The sequence below is a fragment of the Crassostrea angulata genome, chromosome 5, assembly GCF_025612915.1.
Source record: "Crassostrea angulata isolate pt1a10 chromosome 5, ASM2561291v2, whole genome shotgun sequence".
Taxonomy (NCBI): Eukaryota; Metazoa; Mollusca; class Bivalvia; order Ostreida; family Ostreidae; genus Magallana; species Magallana angulata.
This window is the reverse complement of record NC_069115.1, coordinates 34,978,320-35,000,888: the sequence shown is the minus strand read 5'-3', so window position 1 is coordinate 35,000,888 and position 22,569 is coordinate 34,978,320. Positions and strand designations below refer to the sequence as shown.

The 22,569-nt window shown below is 32.0% G+C and overlaps 1 protein-coding gene across 1 annotated transcript in view; it reads left to right on the top strand.

The window, feature by feature from the left end:
* Positions 1–802: 802 nt before the first annotated feature.
* LOC128184585 (uncharacterized) overlaps positions 803–22,569 on the top strand; it is a 51,004-nt gene continuing 29,237 nt past the window's right edge. The window contains exons 1-23 of the mRNA XM_052854128.1: positions 803–935; positions 7,271–7,504; positions 7,688–7,942; positions 8,705–8,839; positions 10,135–10,275; positions 11,043–11,177; positions 16,002–16,136; positions 16,867–17,001; positions 17,169–17,303; positions 17,408–17,542; positions 17,823–17,957; positions 18,193–18,310; positions 18,724–18,827; positions 19,177–19,349; positions 19,990–20,077; positions 20,192–20,268; positions 20,380–20,416; positions 20,611–20,708; positions 20,859–20,987; positions 21,131–21,273; positions 21,522–21,657; positions 21,973–22,122; positions 22,438–22,537. Coding sequence (XP_052710088.1) covers positions 827–935; positions 7,271–7,504; positions 7,688–7,942; positions 8,705–8,839; positions 10,135–10,275; positions 11,043–11,177; positions 16,002–16,136; positions 16,867–17,001; positions 17,169–17,303; positions 17,408–17,542; positions 17,823–17,957; positions 18,193–18,310; positions 18,724–18,827; positions 19,177–19,349; positions 19,990–20,077; positions 20,192–20,268; positions 20,380–20,416; positions 20,611–20,708; positions 20,859–20,987; positions 21,131–21,273; positions 21,522–21,657; positions 21,973–22,122; positions 22,438–22,537 — 3,037 coding nt within the window. The 5' untranslated portion in view covers positions 803–826. The remainder of the gene's footprint in view (positions 936–7,270; positions 7,505–7,687; positions 7,943–8,704; positions 8,840–10,134; positions 10,276–11,042; positions 11,178–16,001; positions 16,137–16,866; positions 17,002–17,168; positions 17,304–17,407; positions 17,543–17,822; positions 17,958–18,192; positions 18,311–18,723; positions 18,828–19,176; positions 19,350–19,989; positions 20,078–20,191; positions 20,269–20,379; positions 20,417–20,610; positions 20,709–20,858; positions 20,988–21,130; positions 21,274–21,521; positions 21,658–21,972; positions 22,123–22,437; positions 22,538–22,569) is intronic.

Sequence of the window (22,569 nt, the reverse complement as noted above, 5' to 3'; positions counted from 1 at the left end):
GTCGTGTTTAATGTAAAGGAAATGTTTTTGCTATTATTGTGGCCTTTGTTTTATGCGCAATTATGTAAATATATAAATTAATTAACACAGTTTCCAACATTTTACAAAATAGAAATGATTGTGAATAGGGTCAGGTTTAAATGTAAAGAAGTCAAGTGACATTTGCTATCTCTGTGACCTATTTCTTTGTGAAATGACTTGGTTGTTAAGTAATTATAGTCCAATACGCGCATACGAAACCATTTGATTGTATTTGTTAAAAGGTAATATAAACCGGCTGGCTATTGGAAACGAGATGATTTAATGAATTTTAATAATATATTTCGAGACGTGATATGCCAAATCTGTCATAGTTTATTTGAGATTAAAACACCTTTGAGCTAAAATACGCTAAACATTTATAACATCATATTGTAAAAAAAAAAAAAAAGAACTTTGTTACATACAAAAAATGTGATAATTGTGCATGTAGTTAACCCATGCCGATACTCGGTATTCGGTTCAGGTTTTAGGGGCAATAAAGAAAATGTTTTTTTTTTTCTGTTTCGTTGGCATTTGTTTCATCTTTGATAACAATTTAAGTGTTAATACTTTTTTAGTTGCTGAAAATACAATATTTTTTCACTTTGCCCAGGGTGCATATTTGTATTCGCTGTTAGTTACTTCTCGTTCAATATTTACATTGGACATGGTTTTCTCGCGGTGTCAGTTTTGGAAGTTACCCTCCCAAAGAGGCACTATTTATAGAATCGTATATCTGTCACAGAAACATGGGTATGTTATCAGCAGTGTTGACAGGGTTAAAGTGTTGTAAACATGTGCGATAATGACTAAACCCGGAAGTTTAAAAATATACGTATTAAGAAAGATGAGGTCGCATCTAGGAACAGAGGTAGTTTTTCTACAGATAATGATCTCGGGAACAATATGCTTTGGTAAGTTTTGCTGTTGTTATGCTTATGTTCTAATTGTTTACATTGAACAAATAATTCGCTTGTACATAACTCATTAAAAATGACAAAACTATCATATTTATATTATGCTTGATAAGGTTACTCCACTCAACTAAACATATGAATAAAAGTTTATTTGAAAAAAATCCGTATGCTCTCTTTGTACTTTTACAATTTACTTTGTAAGCCGTTCCAAGCACCCCCCTCCTTATCGCAAATATTTGGGGTGGGGGTTGTCACAAAGGAAAACGCGACACCAATATACATGTAGTTTCTTTTTTTAGTTCAATGCAATCTTGACCTTTTCTCCGATTGAAATTGAATGAATCTGATTGATTGAAATATATTTTCAGCTTAGAATCACACCTTTAGAAATAACAAATACTATACAAAAAGGTTAAAGCGGTGTTGCAAAAATTGTCTTATTTGAATTGAATATCTCAAAAATTCAGAAGGATAAGGTACCCGATGCCCTAAAAGTTGATAAAATTACCGCACATGATAATTGTATAAAATGTTACCTGAAAAAAGAAATACAATACAACTGTAACACAATTTTATACCCTTATATTTTTTTTCAAAGGAGAATGAACTGGGATTTTTTCAAAAAAGAATTTTGATTTTTAGCATTCTGTGATGTAATCAAAGTACAGAAAGTATTGATAGACGGAGGCATAGTTTCGGAGCAAAATTAATGAAACTAACAATGGTATATGATTTTTTTTAATTTAAGGTATAGTACATGTATGTTTGGGTTATGAAAGCTCTGCGATACCAAATGCCACAGGATTGAAACTAATTCGAGAATCTAATATATCCATGCTTTAATAAATGTTTTACAAAAAAAGATAATTTAACGGTTGCGATCATAATGAATGATTTACAATATGTACTAAAATAATTGATACAAACACTTGAAGATTGAACTATCATCTTCGCATGCTTGAGCTCATTTTGTGCAAATACCATGAAATGACAAGTTTCTCTTTAAAACTTAAGTGAATTTTCTTGCAAAGTTAAAAGTATGAACAATGCTTTCAATTTAAAAGTCTTCAATTTATCATAACAATTAATCATTTTAGATGGTTCATACAATAAATATTGCCCAAACAAAATTTTTTCTAAAGAAATCATATCAAAATCACTTAAAAATCATATCCAACTCACAAATTCATGATTTTGTTCTATGATTTAGACATGATCCATTAAATGAATCATACCCAAATCATAGGTGACAAATAAGGAAGTATGATCCTGATGTGGTTTGTTTCTTGGTTTTGAGTCTGCTATGATTTTCTTGTGATTCTGGTATGTGCTATTATCTTAGAAGGCAACAGAGCATGCGTTTGAAATGATTCGTTAATTGCCAGATAAACTGACCACTAAGAATTAAGATTTCTGCATAACAGGAAGTTGAGTTGCAAATTTTGAATGTTCATCTTGGAGCCTAAATGTGATGTACATGTCAGGAAAATTTGTTATTGTTGGGCATCTTGCTCTATCTTAGCATATTTATAAAGTGAATTTATGGAAATATTTTGGGGGAATGTATTCTTATTCACTTGAGGTAAATAATATTTTATAAAGACTAATTTACAATACACTATCAAGTGATTTATTAAGTGAAGCAAGCAACTAATGCATGGATGTACATGTATCATTAGTTCAGACCGGGAGCTACAGACCTGCAGCTAGGTTTTGAAATGCATACATGCTATTTTAATTTGAACAATTCATGTAATAATTGCTAGAAGAGTTTGAAATAACAGTATAATTATCATCTAAATTATGGAAGACTTTGATCCTGCGTTCTAATTCAGATTATATTGGCTTAACGATACAGTTCATGTGACATATATGTATACTATTTTTCATATTTGGTAATTGACAATGTATTTCAAATATTAAAAGTATATAATTATATGTTGCAAAATATTAATTAAGTGGTCATTTTTTTCTTTAAGAAATTATTGTATAATTGTCCTTTAACAGGTCATATAAGGATCATGGTTTTGATATGAGTTGTTAGTTACAACAGATCATACCAAGACAATGGTTTTGATATGAGTTGTTAGTTACAATAGATCATACCAGGATCATAGTTTTGATACGAGTTGTTAGTCACAACAGATCATACCAGAACCATGGTTTTGATATGAGTTGTTAGTTACAATAGATCATACCAGGACCATGGTTTTGATACGAGTTGTTAGTTACAACAGATCATACCAGGACCATGGTTTTGATACGAGTTGTTAGTCACAACAGATCATACCAGGACCATGGTTTTGATACGAGTTGTTAGTTACAATAGATCATACCAGGACCATGGTTTTGATACGAGTTGTTAGTCATAACAGATCATACCAGGACCATGGTTTTGATATGAGTTGTTAGTTACAATAGATCATACCAGGACCATGGTTTTGATATGAGTTGTTAGTTACAACAGATCATACCAGGACCATGGTTTTCTTGCAATTTGTTTAGTTTAACAGATCACCCGAGAATCATGATCCATTAACTCATTTGCATGTGAAATTTTCCTATACCGAAATCATCTCAAAACCATAATTACACACAAGTCATTGATATGATCCCGTAGGCTATTTTTTCTGTTTGGGTTAGTTTTCTGGTGCCTCATTTTACATTACGTTCCCTGGATATATTTATAATGCCCGTACCTATTTTTACCAAAATAATATCATTGTAAAATGAGTTATAACACATAAAATACTCCCGTAATTCACTATTTAATTAATAGAAACCATTTTTGTTAAATGTAATTATTTTTTCACGCAATACATTTATCAACTTGTAAAAACATGCTTACCTTCCAAATCACTTTGATATTTATCAACAGCGCTAGCCAGACATGCAGGAATGGTCACGCCTCACCGCACGTGGCCTAGGTACTCTACCTATGCACCACGTACGGACTGTGTTACTTTCTTTCGCACTAAAGAGTAAAATCTGGATGTTTAATGTATTTGTTTGTGTTGAAAGCTTTCATTATCCTTATAGTTTGCATGTTATGCATATGTCAAAACACTTTACTGATAATATAGTCAAAACGGAATTAATCGTAGAAAGTAAACTAAACAACATGGTATACGAAAACATGTCATACTACGATCACGTGCATACTACGGATTTATATAATTTAAGTTTTACAGATAAACGCATAGTCTACAGTGGTTGTTGACTAAGCAGGTTAAGAATCAATATATATATATATGGGGGGGGGGGGGGGTGCAGCGTTAAAGAGCAATACGTCTCAGCGGGGGATTGATCGATAATACGCCAACGAAATGATTTGCAATCAAGACAAAGAAGCACACCATGTATATTCCCATACGTTGCACGAGCTCTCGCATGCGTTGGATACGTTTTAGTGCTCGCATCAAGACTCCACAGAATAGTGAAAATGCACACTACTCAGACGCGACCGAATGCGATCCAAATCATCACAATGCAACGCACGAACAATAGTACGAACGTTTCACAACGTTTTGTGTACTTACAAGAGTGATGCACAATTTTTAAAGGTCGTAAGATGAATCGCTGCTGTATATGCGTGTGATTTGCTACAATGAGACTGTTGCTCAACGTGTCTCATGAAATCTTGCAACGATTTACTATCATTGCACGACTGATCGTCCTCAGTATGCCATGCTTTACCACTAGAATATAATCCCTGTATAAGCATCTCTGTTTCAGACCACAATTGACAATATACATTTATTGCATGATGGTGAGGGAAATATGAAGACTTATATTCCAAGAAAAATCATATTTCCGATCAGGCTTCGCTCGATGGAAATTTGTTTTTCTGGGGGAGTAAATCTTCATGTTCCTGGAACATTAATATAATAAACGTTTTATTATACCGAACAACATATGAATATACAAAATACGTTGATTTTTAAAAAAAAAAGTTTGACTTTTCAACAGCAATGACGTCGCGATTGTTTGATTTCCTATGTTACTTTCTCACTTTTCTTTCATAATTTCAAATCATAGATACTTAAGTTGGTTTTGTGATATAAAGAGAACCATAATGATAAAATATTTTTGATTTAATCAAATTTGTCTACATCGTATGCTCATATCGGCTTTTTCATTCATAAGAAATATCCCTGTCACGTGACTTTCTAGACCAATCAGATACATGTAAAATAGAATAATCTTATTGTGGTAAAATGAGAAATGCTGTTGCATATCTGCTTCTTCTTGGGCGCCAATTTCTCTCACTTTCAACTACGTCTACTGACAAGCGTCTGAAATAGGAGTTATATATACCCCCTCTGACTCGCACGAGCATTCGTACCATGGAACGCATGATCAAACGTCCTATCGCATTGGCACACGTTCAATAGTTCGATCACCTGGTCTCTCGCGCATTCTTATTGCATTATTTTTCAACAGTCGCTTTAATTGTACAACAGTCGCATATAGACGCACGATAAATCGCAAGATTTGATGCGTTTACATCGCACAACGCTTTCTTAGATCGGGCGAATTTCGTATAAATACTTTTTCAAATGCGATTATTTCGGCAAAGGTTTGCGATTTATATCTATTTTTTTTCGGTCGCACGAATATTTTGTCGGCTCTGCTCGTGTGCCAATTGTGAAAGGGTCCTAAGGAATCCTCATTATTTGACGTCACGGGCAAGACAACCGCAATATACCACAGGCACTTGTTTCTGAGAAAAAAAAATTACCCTATAGTATAATAATAACACAAGGTATCTAACTCCGAATGAAGTAAACCACCCCCTCCCGTGTGTTGCAGTCGTTTTTGCTTTTATACGAAATGCAATGCATATGTGTTTAGTACCATTTTTTTCTACAATAAATTATCTAAACAACCATATATAGCATGCTTACTTTTGTTGTATTCTAATGTGCATAATCTGCGTCAAAACATGATAGACTCCAATTGAACCGTAGGCACTGACATGATGGTATCGCAGAGAATGAAAAAAATTAAATAACGTGATTTCAAAAACATTTTTAGTGTCTAAAATTTGCAAAAAACTAATGATGTTTAAATAAAATAAAATGTTGCAAAATAAATGGTTCGTTACTTAAATATGAATTGATGATCAGCCACTGCTAGCTGCTATTTTTACCTACTGGTGAATTCCAAGGTTTTCGGTATACCTCGGGGATTTTCATTGCGTTGAAAGAAAAAAGAAGATAGATTTTAAAAACATTTTAGGCGGTAGAATTTGAAAACACAGTGAATTTTGCATTGGAGCATAAAGAAGGATTTTGTTCATGGTATGAATTAAATACAACATTAAACTATGAATTAAATGAATAACTATATAACAGACAGCTTACACATATAAAGAAAATTACAAAAACAAAGACTTGTTTGGCATCCATGTTTTCCTTCGAGGTTATAAATAACTCGTTCATTTTTCCTGTGTAATTTTAGAAACAGACTCCTAACTAATCAGAATCCGATTTACTATTCTCTGCGATACCATCATGTCATGCTATACAGCCTCAGATTTGATCACTCCTTCTTTTTTCATTATACTTCTTAAGTCATAATATAAATTTAGCACAATTTGCTGATAACGATTGCAAAGTCTCTCTCTCTCTCTTTCCCCCCCCCCTCTCTCTCTCTCTCTCTCTCTCTCTCTCTCTCTCTCTCTCTCTCTCTCTCTCTCTCTCTCTCTGATTGCTGATACCCTCTCTTCTTTTTTGACAGAGCTTAAATTTCTAATATTTTGTTCGTCGGAAAGACGCAAAAGTATAAGAAGTATGGCACACACTCTAAGAAAACGGTTATGTACATCATTTCGAGGTTGATTTGTAAAACAAAACAACAATCAAAGCGTGCTTAACATCTGTTTTTTATCATTAAACACTTCAACAAATAAGCACAGGGATGGTTTTACTCTATCATCAAATGAGCACATCAAATACTCATCAAATTGCTATCCACAAATAGTACTTGTGGTGTATGGGTGTGCAGTGATCATAAACTTAGTTTATGATTCAAAAGTCAAGATCATAACAGGCATCAGTAAGACAGATGTCTATTTTATGTTTCCTTCTATTGTTAAATCCAGTTTTAGTTTCACAAGAAAAAGTAGAGGTTGTGCTGTGACCAGAAACTAATTTACAATAAAACAAATAGTTACGCAAAGTGATTTGCAATGTCTTATCCTTTAATAAAGCAGGGCTATTTAAGAAGTTTAAGATTCAATGATGTATCATTTTGAAATTAAAAAAAAATAGAAAAATCAAAAATATGAAATCATTCTACAGTTTACGATAATGACATATTTTTTTCAGTTAATCTGGTTCAAGATCAAGGGTTGAGAGGAATAGCGGACATGGGCGCACCTCCTCAGCAAAACGCTTGGACAGCTGGTAAAGCTATTGATGGTAACATCAATCAGAACTACTTATCGAACTCTTGTGCCATAACGGATGTTGAAGGAAACCATAATACTTCTACATGGTGGAAAGTTTGGTTGAAAAAAAAGTTTAACGTAGCCTACATAGAAATATACTTTAGATCTGATAGTAAGTATTTGACTTTTTTTAAAAGCGTTTTAATCGGAAATAATATACATATCAGTATATGCATGCAATACTTTTATGAACATTTTGTTTTATTATAGACTTATGACTTTTTAAGATTTGCATAACTATCGTTCTTTTAGTTTTAGATTTGACAAATTAATACACCTGATTTATGGTTGACAGGTTTTGGGAGATCAACCGGGTTTTCCATTTATACATACATCCCGAGAACTTTTTATCCCCTTACCGGTCCCAAACACAAGGTGTATCAGCATGACCCACAGTCTGGATGTCCAATGTCTGTTATGAACGTCACTATTAACAACCTTACGCAAGGAATAACGTTCATCAATAAAAGACCAAATGGATATACATCCAAATGTCCAGACGACAACGTGCTGTATACTGGGATAGAAATATGTGAAATAAGAGTAATGGGTTTGTGGTTTTTTTTTATTTCTTTCTTATTGTAAATATTCTTTATGTTTTATCAGTGATATAGTATTAGAGGAATTTCTCCTTAAATTGAAAGAAGAAAAACGGGACCAAACGTCGTTGGTAATTTAGTTGGTAAAGTTTGTAGAAAAATGAAACATAAACCAACTTTTATATTGTAAGGGTGATACCATCAGCCTAATAGACATATTCAGTGAAAAAATAAAGGCCGACTGGGGAAGGAGTTACGCTAATGTCACAAATATAACATTCACTTTATAGCACAACTCATTCTGATATACCAGCTGAAACTAACTGACTACTCAAATTGAAAGTCCATAGTATATCATTCAGAACTCTCTACGTATAGCTTTACCAAGGCTCTGTTATAAAAAAAACAACAAAATTGGTAGAAAAAAACTATTATACAATCGCAAATTTCATTCGATTATACATATACATATTTTCATTAAAATATATAAACAGCCTCCGTATTAAAATTTTTCTTAACACATTGTTTAACCATGATACTCAAAGTAAAGACATCACTTTTTCGACATTCCTTTAATCACAAATTGACTAGACAAAATTAGAAGAAAAAAAAATCATGGTATATCATTAAGTTTAAAGTATGCTTTTTGAAACAAGTGTTTTTTTTTTATAATAGTTACCTTGAAGATAATAGTGACAACCATCCGAGCATTTAAAAACACAATTGGCATTGACTATAAATCAGTTTATAACATATTACTTTGTACTTTTAAGGTTGTGATTCAGGAAGGTATTCGAACGGATGTACCAAGCTTTGTTCCTCTAATTGTACAGGAGGCTGTGACGCCTTCAATGGATCCTGTATACATGGATGTTCTGACCCAAACGCACTCACAATTGACTGTATCGGTAAACCGTTTTATAAAAATATTTCTTTTTTATTGTGAAGGAATGGAGATTTAAGATATTTGTTTTTAACAATGGCATTATCTCTTACAATTTTTGTTTTAACAATGAAATTGACCTTTACAATTATTGTTTATTTTGAAATACTATTCACAAAATAAAGTATCAAATCTTATTCCTTAAGTATTTATCCTAATACACATAGCTTAATTGCCATTGAGTCTGTCGCAGTTTTGTATCGACAATTAAAAAAAGTTGTCAAGAGACGGAATACTTTAAATATTCTGATTTATTCTAATAAGTAAGGTAATGAAGATGATGGTATCATAAAAATACACATGCGGTCACAATCTTGATTTAATTGTAATGATGCCAGGACTATAAAATCAATAATATGACTGTATATAATTATACTTTTCGTTATCACCACATGTCATTTCTATAACAGTCCATTTCATTATCATTGCTTTTATTTGATATTATGTCAGAAGCATACGTTCTCTCATTTTCAAGCTTTACGTTCACCATTATTGACCTTTTGCTTTTTAAAAAATCTTCATCTTTCACATATTGATAAATATTTACATTGCACTGTGTTTTTCCATTAAATTCCGTGATGTTTAAATGCCTCTAAACTGCGTATGAATTTACGAGTAATTTACATAAGTAGTTCTCAAACAGTGATTTCTATGTTATCGGTTAAAAAATGTATTTCATGAATGTTGTCAAAACACCATGTTATATAATTATTCAACAAAAAAATTGACTTTATTGTTAAAAGCAACATTTCAAGAGTTATTTATGTGGATTATATTTTCATGCTCGTCGATCTCATCTCAACAGTCTATGTGAAAACCAGTTTAAACCGGTTTTATAAAACTGTTACTTATTCACTCTCTCCGTAATCTGCACTTTATATCGATTTATTTAAGTAAACAATTGATTTCTTCAGTAAGGGAATGAAAATATAAGCATTAAATGATTTATTTTTGACGTCGTTGTGTCAATAACTGCCGTCAGGTGAGCAGACAAATTATCATAACGCGCTAACGCGCGTTATTCAATTTGTCTGCTCACCTGACGGCAGTTATTGACACGACGACGTCAAAAATTTATCATTCAATGCTATACCATATCTTAGCGCATTTTTGTCAATATATCCTAAAACAAAACATCTGTTCATTTCTAGTCTCTCTTATTTCAAATTGATTACATTTTAACATTGATCATAATTTACAGGATCCTTATTACAATCTTAAATATATTTTGGTTTGATCTGTGTATTTTTTTTTCTATAGTGTGTACGGGCAATAAATACATATCAAACAAATTATGCATAGACTGTCCAGGCCATTGTAAAAACGGTGCTCCGTGTAATAAGTTGACGGGAATGTGTGATAACGGGTGTGCAAACCAGTGGACTGGAGCATTTTGTAACAGTATGTTGTTATTGTTATTTCAAAATTATGTTATTGAGTGGTAACTGACACTTTGTAAATATTTTGGTCAAAACTTAATGCAATGTGTAAAGACGTGGTAACTATAAACGAAATAACTTTGTAACATCATTGCAACTAGAAAAAACCCAACAACTATTCTTTGCCTTTCTACTTTTCATGGAAAAAACCAGTACATTTTAATTATTCTTTCTGTTTGGTTCTTTTTTTTGGGACAATACAGAATCAAACATATCTAATGCAAACCATCATTAAATGTAAAAATAAGGTCCAACTATTTCTAAAAAAAAATCGTTTTTCAAGATAATTATAATATTACAGGGATATAGATAATGTTTATCGCCGAGAAAATGGAATTCAAAAACCGTACATATAATACAATACTATGATTGCTTTGAATCGTTGAGCGAAACATTAAAAGGGAATATTGCCTAACCATTACATGTTTTTTTTTTAATGCTTTCAATTTAAACGCCGCTGAAGTAAACAAGAAATCTTCTGCTTTGACAATCGACGTTCGTTAAACGTAATTTCAAACGATATGATCAAAGGCATAAATTCGGTTTTTTTTCTCATTTAGTTATTTAAAGGAATGCATTGAATTTAATCTTCGAACATTGGTTTTGTGTTTAGCCTTTGAAATTTATTTATATAGTAAGTGAAGAACATCTTAATTACTGCTTAAAAAAACCCTTAAGTTCCATTCGAACATAATTAAGTAATTATCCAATATATCTAATTTATTACAGTATGTCCCGCAAACTTCTACGGTAGTGACTGTAACACTACGTGTGGGCATTGTAGAGGTAACGATGTTTGCAACAACATCACAGGGAACTGTCCCAATGGTTGTCAGTCACAGTGGCAGGGAGACAGGTGTGATGGTATGTATGTAACGCTTTCTCCTTTTTCATTATGAGTTTGTAACATGTTATCTGTATTACTATATAAATATTGTGATGGCATTTTAAACAAGTAAGATAGACTCCTTATACGACATTTTGACACTATGTTATTTTACATGTAATGAAAGGTATCACTATACAATCTCTCTGGGGCCCCCTCTTTATACAATAAATAATGTGAAATCTACATCAATTTTGATAGTTTTTCAGACACGAGTAAATAAAAACGACATCTTTAAAACAGTTTCCATAGTTCCGACACATTTCTGTTGCGGGGATAAAGTAATTATCGCTATTCCTAAGAAAATATCACAGTGGAAAATTATCCTGGTTTGTACGCGAGGTAAATAACAGTCATTTAATTATAATGGAGAAGACAAATTAAATTTTTGAATGTTTTTAATTTGAGGAATAGAGCACATTGAGATGCAATTTTCTTCTTCACATCTATACATGTAGGATTGTTTTAAATAAAATACAATAACTATTATATTTTTTTTTTAAATACAGTAACTAGTGGGTAGTTGATGAAAAAGTGTACCTATATGCTCTCATATATTTTGGTTGCTTTACAAAGTGGGGGGAGGGGGGGGGGGCAGAGCGAAAATATAGGGAATTGGTAGTTAACAACTTAACAGTGTACCCCTACCAAATGTTTAGTTTTATGTCTTGCGTAGGATTTTCTTATTCTGGTAAAAAATAGTATTTCATGAAGATACAATGTCAAAATTTACGTGTATGCAAAAATAAGTATAAAATTCGAATACTTGACAATATTCATTTTTTGTTATTTTACCAAGGGACCATATGGCACAATATCTTTTGAACGCCCATTGTTGCTCAGGTGAGCGATGTGACCCCATGGGCCTCTTGTTTCTTGTGAAATCACGAGGCCATAACCAGCTATACAGAAATAAAGTTGAAAGTTTTTTTATGAAATGCGGGTATATTTTTAGTACAATGCTTGAAAATAATTTAACAAAAGTTTGTACATGTATTTATCTATAATCTATTATATAAAAGTGATTTTTTAGCCGGGCTCTGCTGAAAGCAGAGTCCTGGCTCTAGGCAGGCAAATCGCCAATGTTACTATAAATAGCAAAGTAAACAAAAAACCAAACAGCGTCAAAGTAAAAGCTTCCGCCATACTAAATAGTTACACAGAGAGCCAAGTTTTGTCAAAAGTGTTGGCATTTTGTTTTATTTTTTTTTTATTTTCGAGAGAATTGTCTATCTGTTTTAGTTTTCTTATCAATAACGTGTTTTAAAAACAAGACTATGCAATTTTGAAACATACAATGCGCATGAATTTCCAAGAACTACTTTACTGTACGTTGAAAAAATGGGGGTTGTATACATAACGCTTCTTGCGCATGCAAAATTCAAAGCAGCAACTGTTAATCTTTTTTCTACTAGAGAGACATATTTTTGTTTATAGCCGCTTACAAAATTTGGTCGCTCTTTGACGCTTTCCCGACAAAAGCATGAGAGAGAGAGAGAGAGAGAGAGAGAGAGAGAGAGAGAGAGAGAGAGAGAGAGAGAGAGAGAGAGAGAGAGAGAGAGAGAGATTTTCAGTCTTTACTACACAATATGCATAATGACACCAAAAGAGCCCGGCTTTCAGTACTTCAGTACTTTGATTTGTTTATCTATTGCTACATAAATAGCTGAAGTCCAAATTCTTCGAGTCACCGGTAATATGGGGTTGTTATTTACAACATCACATTAACATGTTTTTAAATAATATGATCTGAAATGTTTTCATTTCTCGTTTTTAATTGGTTGAAAGTAAGGCTGTAAATTAATTAATAAACCAGAAAGTGTTTTCAGATAACAGAAAATAAGACGTTTAAGCTCCCGACATTTTAATCGGATTGTCAGTTACAGCATCACGTGTGTTTAGAAAAAAAACACGATGAATTAAATTGATTTGAATTTTGATTATATCTTAATTGATTATTAAATATATTTGGTGAATTTATTTTAATTTATTTAAAAACAAATGAATTAAAAGGTACCTATTTACGTCGAATTTTCAGATAAAAAAAAAATAACTTCACGTTGTCAGCTCCGACAATTTTCTGAGTCCGTGAAACTTAAGTCGACATGTTTTTTTAATATGAAAAGGATATATATGTTTCAACCCCTGTTTAGCAATAATTTCTTTATTTCTAAACATACTGGCACTGTACCAGTTATCGGCTACAATTTTACGTTTTCTTTTCGTATATCCTTATTTCTTGATATTTTTGGATAACACTTGACATACTTTAAATGGTGAACTCCTTAGTTATCCATTTGTTTGAATATATCATTATTTAGAACTCAAAAACATATTGTTTTGTGATTTTAACCACGCTCCGAATTTGACGAGTTTTCACGATTTACTGTACCAGTTATCGGCTTCGTGATAATAACATAGTAAAATTCCTGTACATGTTGATTTTTTTACTTTGCAAAATGTAATTTGAATTATGCCCCTTGTGGGGTCAGACTAAAGGTCGTAGGGGTTATGATACATAAACAAACCTCATAAAATTATTCGTTTGTTATCATACGGTCATACACAAAATCGTAGACTATTCAATACATATTGTGCAGTCAAGCGTTCAACTGCGCTATGAATCTCTCGGAATTTAGTGAACTCCCTTTGTTTAAGTATGTTATATGTATTGATATAATATGTCAAATCAAAGAAGGAATATGATAACGTATCACAAAGAGGTAATATTTTATTTTTAATTTATTACGTCACATCCCCCGCTGCTGAAAGTGCAAAGATGTAAATCAGCGGTAAACAATGATCGTTTAAGCTCATATTTAAAACATAGTAAAGAAAGTTTTCAAGCAAACTTACTTTTCTTAAGTCGAAACAGACGACTGAATTAAAAAATCTAGGATAGTCCCGTGCTATTAACCCGAACTCTCAGTTTAGCCGATAACTGGTCTGAGCCAATAAGTGATACAGTACCACTACTCCATTTCTATCAACGTCTCGGATAACGATATCCACAGAGTAACACAGTGGCCACGGAGTTACACGGGCGGCCACGGTGCGACACGACACTTTTTCTTGAATTTTCCAAAACACCGCTCGCATATAGGCACCGTCACACAGATACCTGGTATATGAACCCTTCGATTTCGTTACACCCGATTGCATACCTTAACCTCGTGGCCGACATGTAGTATTCCTTTCGTGGTCTTTAGATTTTATGCATTTTTTTCTTATCTTATGTTCATTTTCTGTTCGTAAATAATGCATTGACCAATTTATTTGATGTTAGTATTCTCCTGGCTTCAAAAAGTGCGTAAAATTTGATAATTTTATCGCGACCGGGTAACACGGTGAGGCAAAATGTACGTCCACACAGGTGAGACCTCTACAGCGAAGTACTTTGAACTGTTTAGAGGTCTGTCCCTTATATAAGGGTTGTAGGGACAGTAGTGATTAAAGAGAAATATGGCGGACAGTGCCTATTTACGAGCGGTGTTCAGCTTTAATTTGCATGCTAACGATGTTGCAATTATGAGACCACATATTTTAAAAAATAATAATGTTCATCAACGTCAATGTTGTTTTGATCTCGTTGATTTGAACATTTAGCAATTCTCTGTTAAACATTAAAACCGGTCTGCTTTTAACCTTACATGTACTTCACAGTACTCAACAGAAAAGATCTCAAAGAGCAGCGGAAATTTCAAATGTACATTTTTTTTTAAAAAGATCACAAAAGAAAATATTACGTGACCGAATCGTGTTCCGCATTAATAATATTCTGTTCTGGAAGGAAGTTTTAGTTCCTCGATATATTAGAACGCAGGTATAGTTGACACTAAATTTGTTTCTATAGGGATGTGGGTTTTTAGCTCACCTGGGCTGAAAGATCAAGTGAGCTTTACTGATCATATTTTGTCTGTCGTCTGTCTGTCCGTCTGTCCGTAAACTTTTCACATTTTCGACATCTTCTTAAACAGTACTGGGCCAATTTCAACCAAACTTAATATAAAGCACCCTTAGGCAAAGATGATTCAAATTTTTGAACATTCAGGACCACGCCTTTTTTAAAGGGGAGTTTATTAGGAATTATTGATTATTTTTGAGAATTTTTCAAAAATCTTCTCAAGAACCATTTGACCAGTAAAGCTAAAAACGTGTTTGTAAGCATCCTCAGGTAGTGTAAGTTCAAAGTTGGGAAAATCATGACCCCCAGGGGTAGGGTGGGACCACAATGGGGGTCGAGTTTTTACAAAGGAATATATAGAGCAAATATTAAAAATCTTCTCAGAAACTAATTCCCAAAGGAAAGCTGAAACTTGTTTGGAAACATCCTCAGGTAGTGTAAGTTCAAAGTTATGGAAATCATGACTTCTGGGAATGGGTGGGGCTACAATGCGAGTTTATACATTGGTATATATAAAGTAAATCTTTAAAAATCTTCTTCTCAGAAATTCCTGGACGTCACAAGGGGTTCAGAGTTTGATGTAAGTTAATATTCCATAGACATAAACACTTGTTTAATACCTTTTTGAGAACTGCAATGGTCAGCATGTGTTCTGACTATAAAATTATCCTATCAGAATAGGGACTAATGATAATAAGAATAAGAATATCCAATAGTAACAATGGATTTTTATTTATACAGGATCTACATGTATTATACAACATTATCAAGATAGTTTGTATTATGATTCAATTAAGCTGATTTTATCATACTTTTTGTTCCACGGGTGAGCGATGTGGCCTACGGGCCTTTTTGTTGTTGTAAACCACGGTTTGTATTCCTATATTTCCTTTCTTAGAATGTGTAAATGGATTTTACAACTCGTCATGTACAGGAGTGTGCGGCCATTGTTCCAATTCAGAGTTTTGTGATAAAGTGAACGGGCATTGTTTGAATGGATGTACGTCAAACTTCCAAGCTCCTTTATGTCAAGGTAAATTTAAAGCATGCAAAGATACGTAGATTTTACAATAAAATCTTGGGTGTGTCTATTTTCAGACTTGAAGTAAAAAAATGATTAGCTTTTAATCAGCTGAATTAATCTATCAGATCAAAGATAAACGCAACCATTTGTTGTTGCACTTGCTCATTCTTTCTCTTGATTTGGCCGTGCCCGTTCAATGTTTGATTAAGTAATGTTAAAATACATTACATATATTCAATTTTGTATACATACGATCTGTTATATTAATAGCATTGGTATCTCTAATAATACCTGAATACGCATTGTGATTGTTTTAAACTTATAAACTCATATATTTTTTAAGTACATAATTCACTATGACTATCTCATTAAGGAGTTTACAGTCTCTGCAACTTCTTGTTTTCTATATAAATATAATTTGAAAAAATAAAAATTATGTTAAAAGAATTGAGATACTGGAATCAAAAAGTAATGATTAATGTGAAAGATAACATGTTTTAATCTTATTGTATTGTAATTCCATTTTTCTAATTTGCTCCCCATATATTTCATTCTAATTTGTAATACTGCAGTAACATCAGTAACAACATCGTTAATATTACACCTGTATCTGAATGTAAAATTTTTAAACATTAGAATTCTAAAAAAAAAAAAAGTTTGTATTTAAGTCGATATGTTACTATGTTCTTTTCGTTTTGATTTTGTATTTAATTACTCTTGATATTGTTTTTATTCATAGAATGTGTTGGCGGATTTTACAATCGCACATGTACTGGAGTGTGTGGACATTGTGTAAATGGAGAAGTATGTTTACCAGATACTGGATACTGCGCTAATGGATGCAGCAACCACTATCTATATCCTTTTTGCCAAGGTGAAATTATATTTATTATTATTAATAGACTTGTTAGTTTTTGCTATTCAACAGTTGACCAAAGATTTCATTTTCAAAGCAGAGTTACAATTTGATACACTGCTTTATGCATATATGTATCCGTTGCAGAGAAATCTATCAAAAAATGTACGGTTGTTTGTTTTCAGTATGCAAAGACGGATATTATGGAGATACATGTAACATAAATTGTGGTCGCTGTAAAGATGGACACGCATGCGATAAACACAACGGACATTGTTATAGTGGTTGTGTACCTAACTTCCAGCAACCCAAATGTGAAGGTTATTTTTACAATCATTTTATCTATGAAAAAAATATTTGATTTTGCAGACTATTTTATAAGTGCTTTTTTAAAACTTACACGCTTATTGTTTATTATTCGAAGTGTGCGAAAACGGTTTCTACAACGCAAACTGTACCGGCAGATGTGGTCATTGCAAAAGTGGACATGCGTGTAACAAAGAAAATGGAAATTGTTTAAACGGTTGCAGTTCAAACTTCCAAATGCCTTTGTGCCAAGGTGTGTAATTTTACGCAATTTTCTTTAATTAGTAAACAATAGAATTCTGTTTGTGATGCTTAGAAATGAAACAGGAATAAATTTGTTCTGAAAAAAATAAATATTCATATTTATATTAAGATATACTACTTAAAAACAGTTCATACTTTATCATAATAAAAAAAACGCATTAATTTTACTTCAGTGTAATATTTAGTAAGAAATGATACTTTGATTCATGCAACGTCTCCAAGACATTGAAAAACATATATTTTTCATCATACGATTTTGCAATTTCTAGAGTGCAACATTGGCTTTTATGGAGAAAACTGTAACAAAACCTGTACAAATTGCAATTCAAGTGCACCTAGTTGCGATAGACTCTATGGCCACTGTCTTTTTGGATGTGAAGATGGAAGGAAAACTACTAGTTGTGGTGATTTGTTTTTCCATTTTTTGTTTTGTTTTGTTTTTTGTTTTTTTTGTTGTTTTTTTTTTTTAATTTTTGTGGATTTTATTCTAATTTGGATATTTTTCTGAAATGAAAACGTGTTGAACAAACAATAAATTTGTGTAACAATACTGTATCCTAATTTTAGAAAAAGCTAATGCAATATAGATTAGTCCTTGCCTTTATTGAAAACAGAATTGAAACTTTTATATTCTTTTAGAACCAATAGAAATAAAGGACAACGAAAACGACTCCACAACAGGTGCTGTAGTTGGAGGCGTAGTTTCTGTCCTTGTTGTGCTGGTCGTTGTGGGTGTTTTTGGTTTTATCTATAGACGGTAAAATAAGTTTGTTCAATAATATGTCATAAATTTATTATTTAAAGTATATAAAAATCTTAATCAATATCAATGTCATTTTATTAAATTGTATAGCCTGCTCACTGTTCGGATATCTGTAAAATACAAGGACAATTTATATATCTTATTATTCAATTAAACGCGTTGTTTTTATCATATATTGCTAAATAGGATTAAATGCGAACTTTTCCGGCAACATGCAAATAATCTTTAATGAAAACAAATCAGTGTTATTGTCGATTTTAAATTCTGAAATGTTCTCAACATGATATTATGATCATAATTTTTTTAAATTACAGTTCCTTTCAAAAACGAAATATGGTGAACTTAAAAAAAATAATTTTAACTTAAACAGCTTTGCCTAAAGATGTCAAATATCCTAATTTTTACAGACGTAGAGGGGGAGAAAAAGATAATCACAATAACGAAACTTCGAAGCCGCATACGTTCCATTCAAAATTGTCTAGCAAAGGAAGAAAATATGCAGATTTTAAAGGTAAGATTAATATACAGTGGTGGATCAACGTGTGCTTTCAAGAATTAAAAGACACGAAGAACGGATTTATTCTAAGAAGAAAAAAAAGATAAGCATACCCATTTTCTTGTAAAGGAAAAAGATCTGCTGGATGGAGAAATATAATCATTGTAAAATGATCATTTTACAAAGCTAAACAAAAAGAACAGTGGTCACACACCGTAATGCGTCATTAAGTTTTTATTACATGCTTAATTCTCATTAACGGCTTCTTCTTTTTTTGGGGGGGGGGGGTGTTTGTTTTTGTTTTATTTTATTTTATCTTTTGTATGTGTGTGTACATTTTTTTGGGTTGGTTTTCTTTTTACAGACGATTTACCAAACACATCTACTGGAGAATATATGAATCATACATTGCCAGAAGACGACGGGGGATATTATAATACGGCAGAGGTCAACACTGTTATTCGCGTCGAAGATTTACAGCGTGTAATATCCGAGAAAAGCGCCGGAGAAAATAATATGTTTCAATCAGAGTACAGGGTATTGAGTTTAATATATTGACTGAATTATGCTCATTATTTGTTTCTTATTTTGACACTTATGATTCTAAGCAAGGACAGCTACCCCACATGATTATTTAATTCATTGCAAATTTGCTTTTCTGCCAGCTTTTATCATAATTATGGCTAATAGGTTTAACTATTCATAGATTATTATTGTGCAAATTTTATTTGAGAGGATGAAAAATACTTTTGAATACATTGTGAATTTTATAGTGATTTGCGCTTTGATCTATTTGCACAGTCCAAAAACATTGAGGTAAAATTTGAAGAGTTTTGTGAAAATGATGTTACTCTTTTTAATGAGTAACTCAAATCTACAAGACATTTTAGCCAAAACACTTGTTTTAATGTATAAAAGAAGGAAATATTTAATAATTTTACTTGTAATATTAGCATCTAAACACTTAATTAATCAATTACTTTCTTACTTACTTAGTAAACGTATTCATATGACTAATATATCTGGCTCTTAAAGAAAAAAACAGTAACATTTTCGTTAGTTCATTATTTTACATAAATGCAAGTTTCAACGACTACTCAAAAATTGTTAAAATTAAACCCACCAAAACGATAAGAATAAATTTAATCAAATTGTTGAAAACGTTTGTATTTTTCAGAGACTTCCTGAAGGAAATACTTCTGTATGTAAAGAAGGGAAGAAGCAAGAAAACATAGTGAAGAACAGATTCAAAACCACGTTCCCATGTAATATATTTGTTCAATCAAAAATACGCATATTACATGTAGATAGAGATACACTTTTAAAAAAAAAATAGTCAAAAATGATTTTACAGTACATGTTTGTAGTTATTTTTGTAGATGACCACTCAAGAGTTATTCTGAAAGACACTTGGGATGACGGGGATAATGATTATATCAACGCTAACTTCATAAAGGTTAAATACATTGCATTCATATCAATAGATTCTATATTTTTTTTTTATTGATGAACATTCATTTTCGCTAGTTAATACATGGACATGTTTTTACATTTTCGTTTTAAACAGGATTTTAACGGTCAAAGGATGAATATAGCTGCACAGGGTAATATTTTTCTTTTTTTTTCTCCGTTAGTACTTATTAGGCTGGTTTTCTCATAAACATGTATTTCATGAAAATCAATAATGGAAATTCAGTAATAAATGTTGCAAAAAATGTTGAAATATATTAATCATTTGCTAGTCGTCATTGAAATCATGAGAATAATACAATGCTTATTTGTCTTTAACAATGTACAGGTCCAAAAAACAATACTATCACTGACTTCTGGAGAATGATTTGGCAAGAGAACGTCAAATTTATCGTAATGCTAACCAATATTGTCGAAAACGGAAAGGTACATGTATTAACGATTCGTACATGTATTTATAAAAAAAAATATTTCTATTGTGTAAACATTTTCAGTTTTTTTTTCTTTTCCTTTTGTTTGTTTGTTTGTTTTGTTTTCAGTAAGCAAGTTGAAAAAATTGTTTCTTTAAATCTTTAGAACAAATGTACTCAGTATTGGCCTACTAAAGATAAACCACTAGAAGTTGGTCCGTGTAAAATGCATCTACTGAAGGAAACGGTGTATGCTTTCCATACATTTAGGAAATTTACAGTCCAGAACACGAACGTAAGATAATGAAATTAAGTTGTTTTCTTTTCAGTTCTGTTGATAGACTGTTTAAAATATATTGATTTATTTTTTTCATACAACTGAGTTCTGTTTACGACTATAACATATTTTTTAATTACTTACATTTGCTTTCTTAACAGTCTTCTGTAAAAAGAATGATAACTCATTTCCACTTCACTGCTTGGCCAGACCACGGGACACCAGAAGAACTAGGATTGGTTCAGTTTCACAAAGCAGTCACCAGAAGCTATCAAACAGGAGGACCGATGTTAGTTCACTGCAGGTAAGTACTGATACCGATTTGCATCAGTGATAGTTTATAAAACCGACTATGATGAAGACTCAAAGAAAGAAAGGGAAAATGATTTGTGCAAAAAATATATATGAAATTGAAGAAAGAAATAACTGAAAGCATTGAAAACCCAAAAATAGTTTTTTCTAGCACAAAAGAAACGATGTTTAAATCAAAGCCGATACTTTATTGTATTCATCTAGAGATGAACAAATTGATATAATTTTGCATTGTTTAAGCGCTGGTGTTGGAAGAACTGGAACATTCATTGGTCTAGATTCCATGTTAAAACAAGGAAGAGAAACAAAGAGAATCAACGTGTTTAAGTTTGTTAAACAAATGAGAGATGACAGAATGACGATGGTCCAGACACCGGTAAAAAACATATAAGCCAAATTGTGATTGATTAGCGAAACGATAACATGAAAAAACTCGATAATATATCAATAACGATTTGGCATAGACTGTAGTGAATCAATGCAATGCCTCACAATCAGCGTGTAGATTATATAGGCAAAAATGCCTAAAATTTAATTTTTTAGAAAAGTAATGTTGATTTTTCTAAAGTTAAATGTATTACTTTTTTTAAATACTGTGTAACAATCAAAATGCTGAATTTCAACAGTGGTTCCGAACAAGCAGGACCAGTATATATTTCTACACAATATTGATACTTTTTTGCATTCTTAGGGCCAGTACATATTTCTTCACAAAGTATTGTTGTTTGGATTCCAAGACGAGAATACGGTTATACATGAGAGCGACATACCGAACAAACTCACTGAATTGTTACAGGACTCAGCACCGTTAAATCAGACGGCCCTTTATAAAGAATACAAGGTAAGGCATAATTTTTAATGATGGAGGAGTTTGATATCTGTTTAAAAAAAATTTTAAAAATGTTGACTGTACTAGATTTAGAATCATGGCAAATGTATATTAACAGGAAGAAAGTAATCTTCACACTATTTTAAAATCAAAATAAAAGAAAACAATAATGTTTTTGTTACATGTTAATGATATGTGATATGTGATGTTTGATAAACTTTTCTTCAAACTTACAAATGGTCTGCAGTTTGTAAAAATCGTCCTTGCATAGCATATTATAGAAAGTTAATCATAAAAATTTTCAAAACATTACATATCATATTAAAGTTTCTGCAAACTGCGAAACCAGTTTTTGATGACGACGATAAAGAAGACGGAATGAAGCCAGAAAATAAAGACAAAAACTCAAACATGAATGTCATATCTGGTTTGTCTTTCAATTAATTTTAACTGAACTAA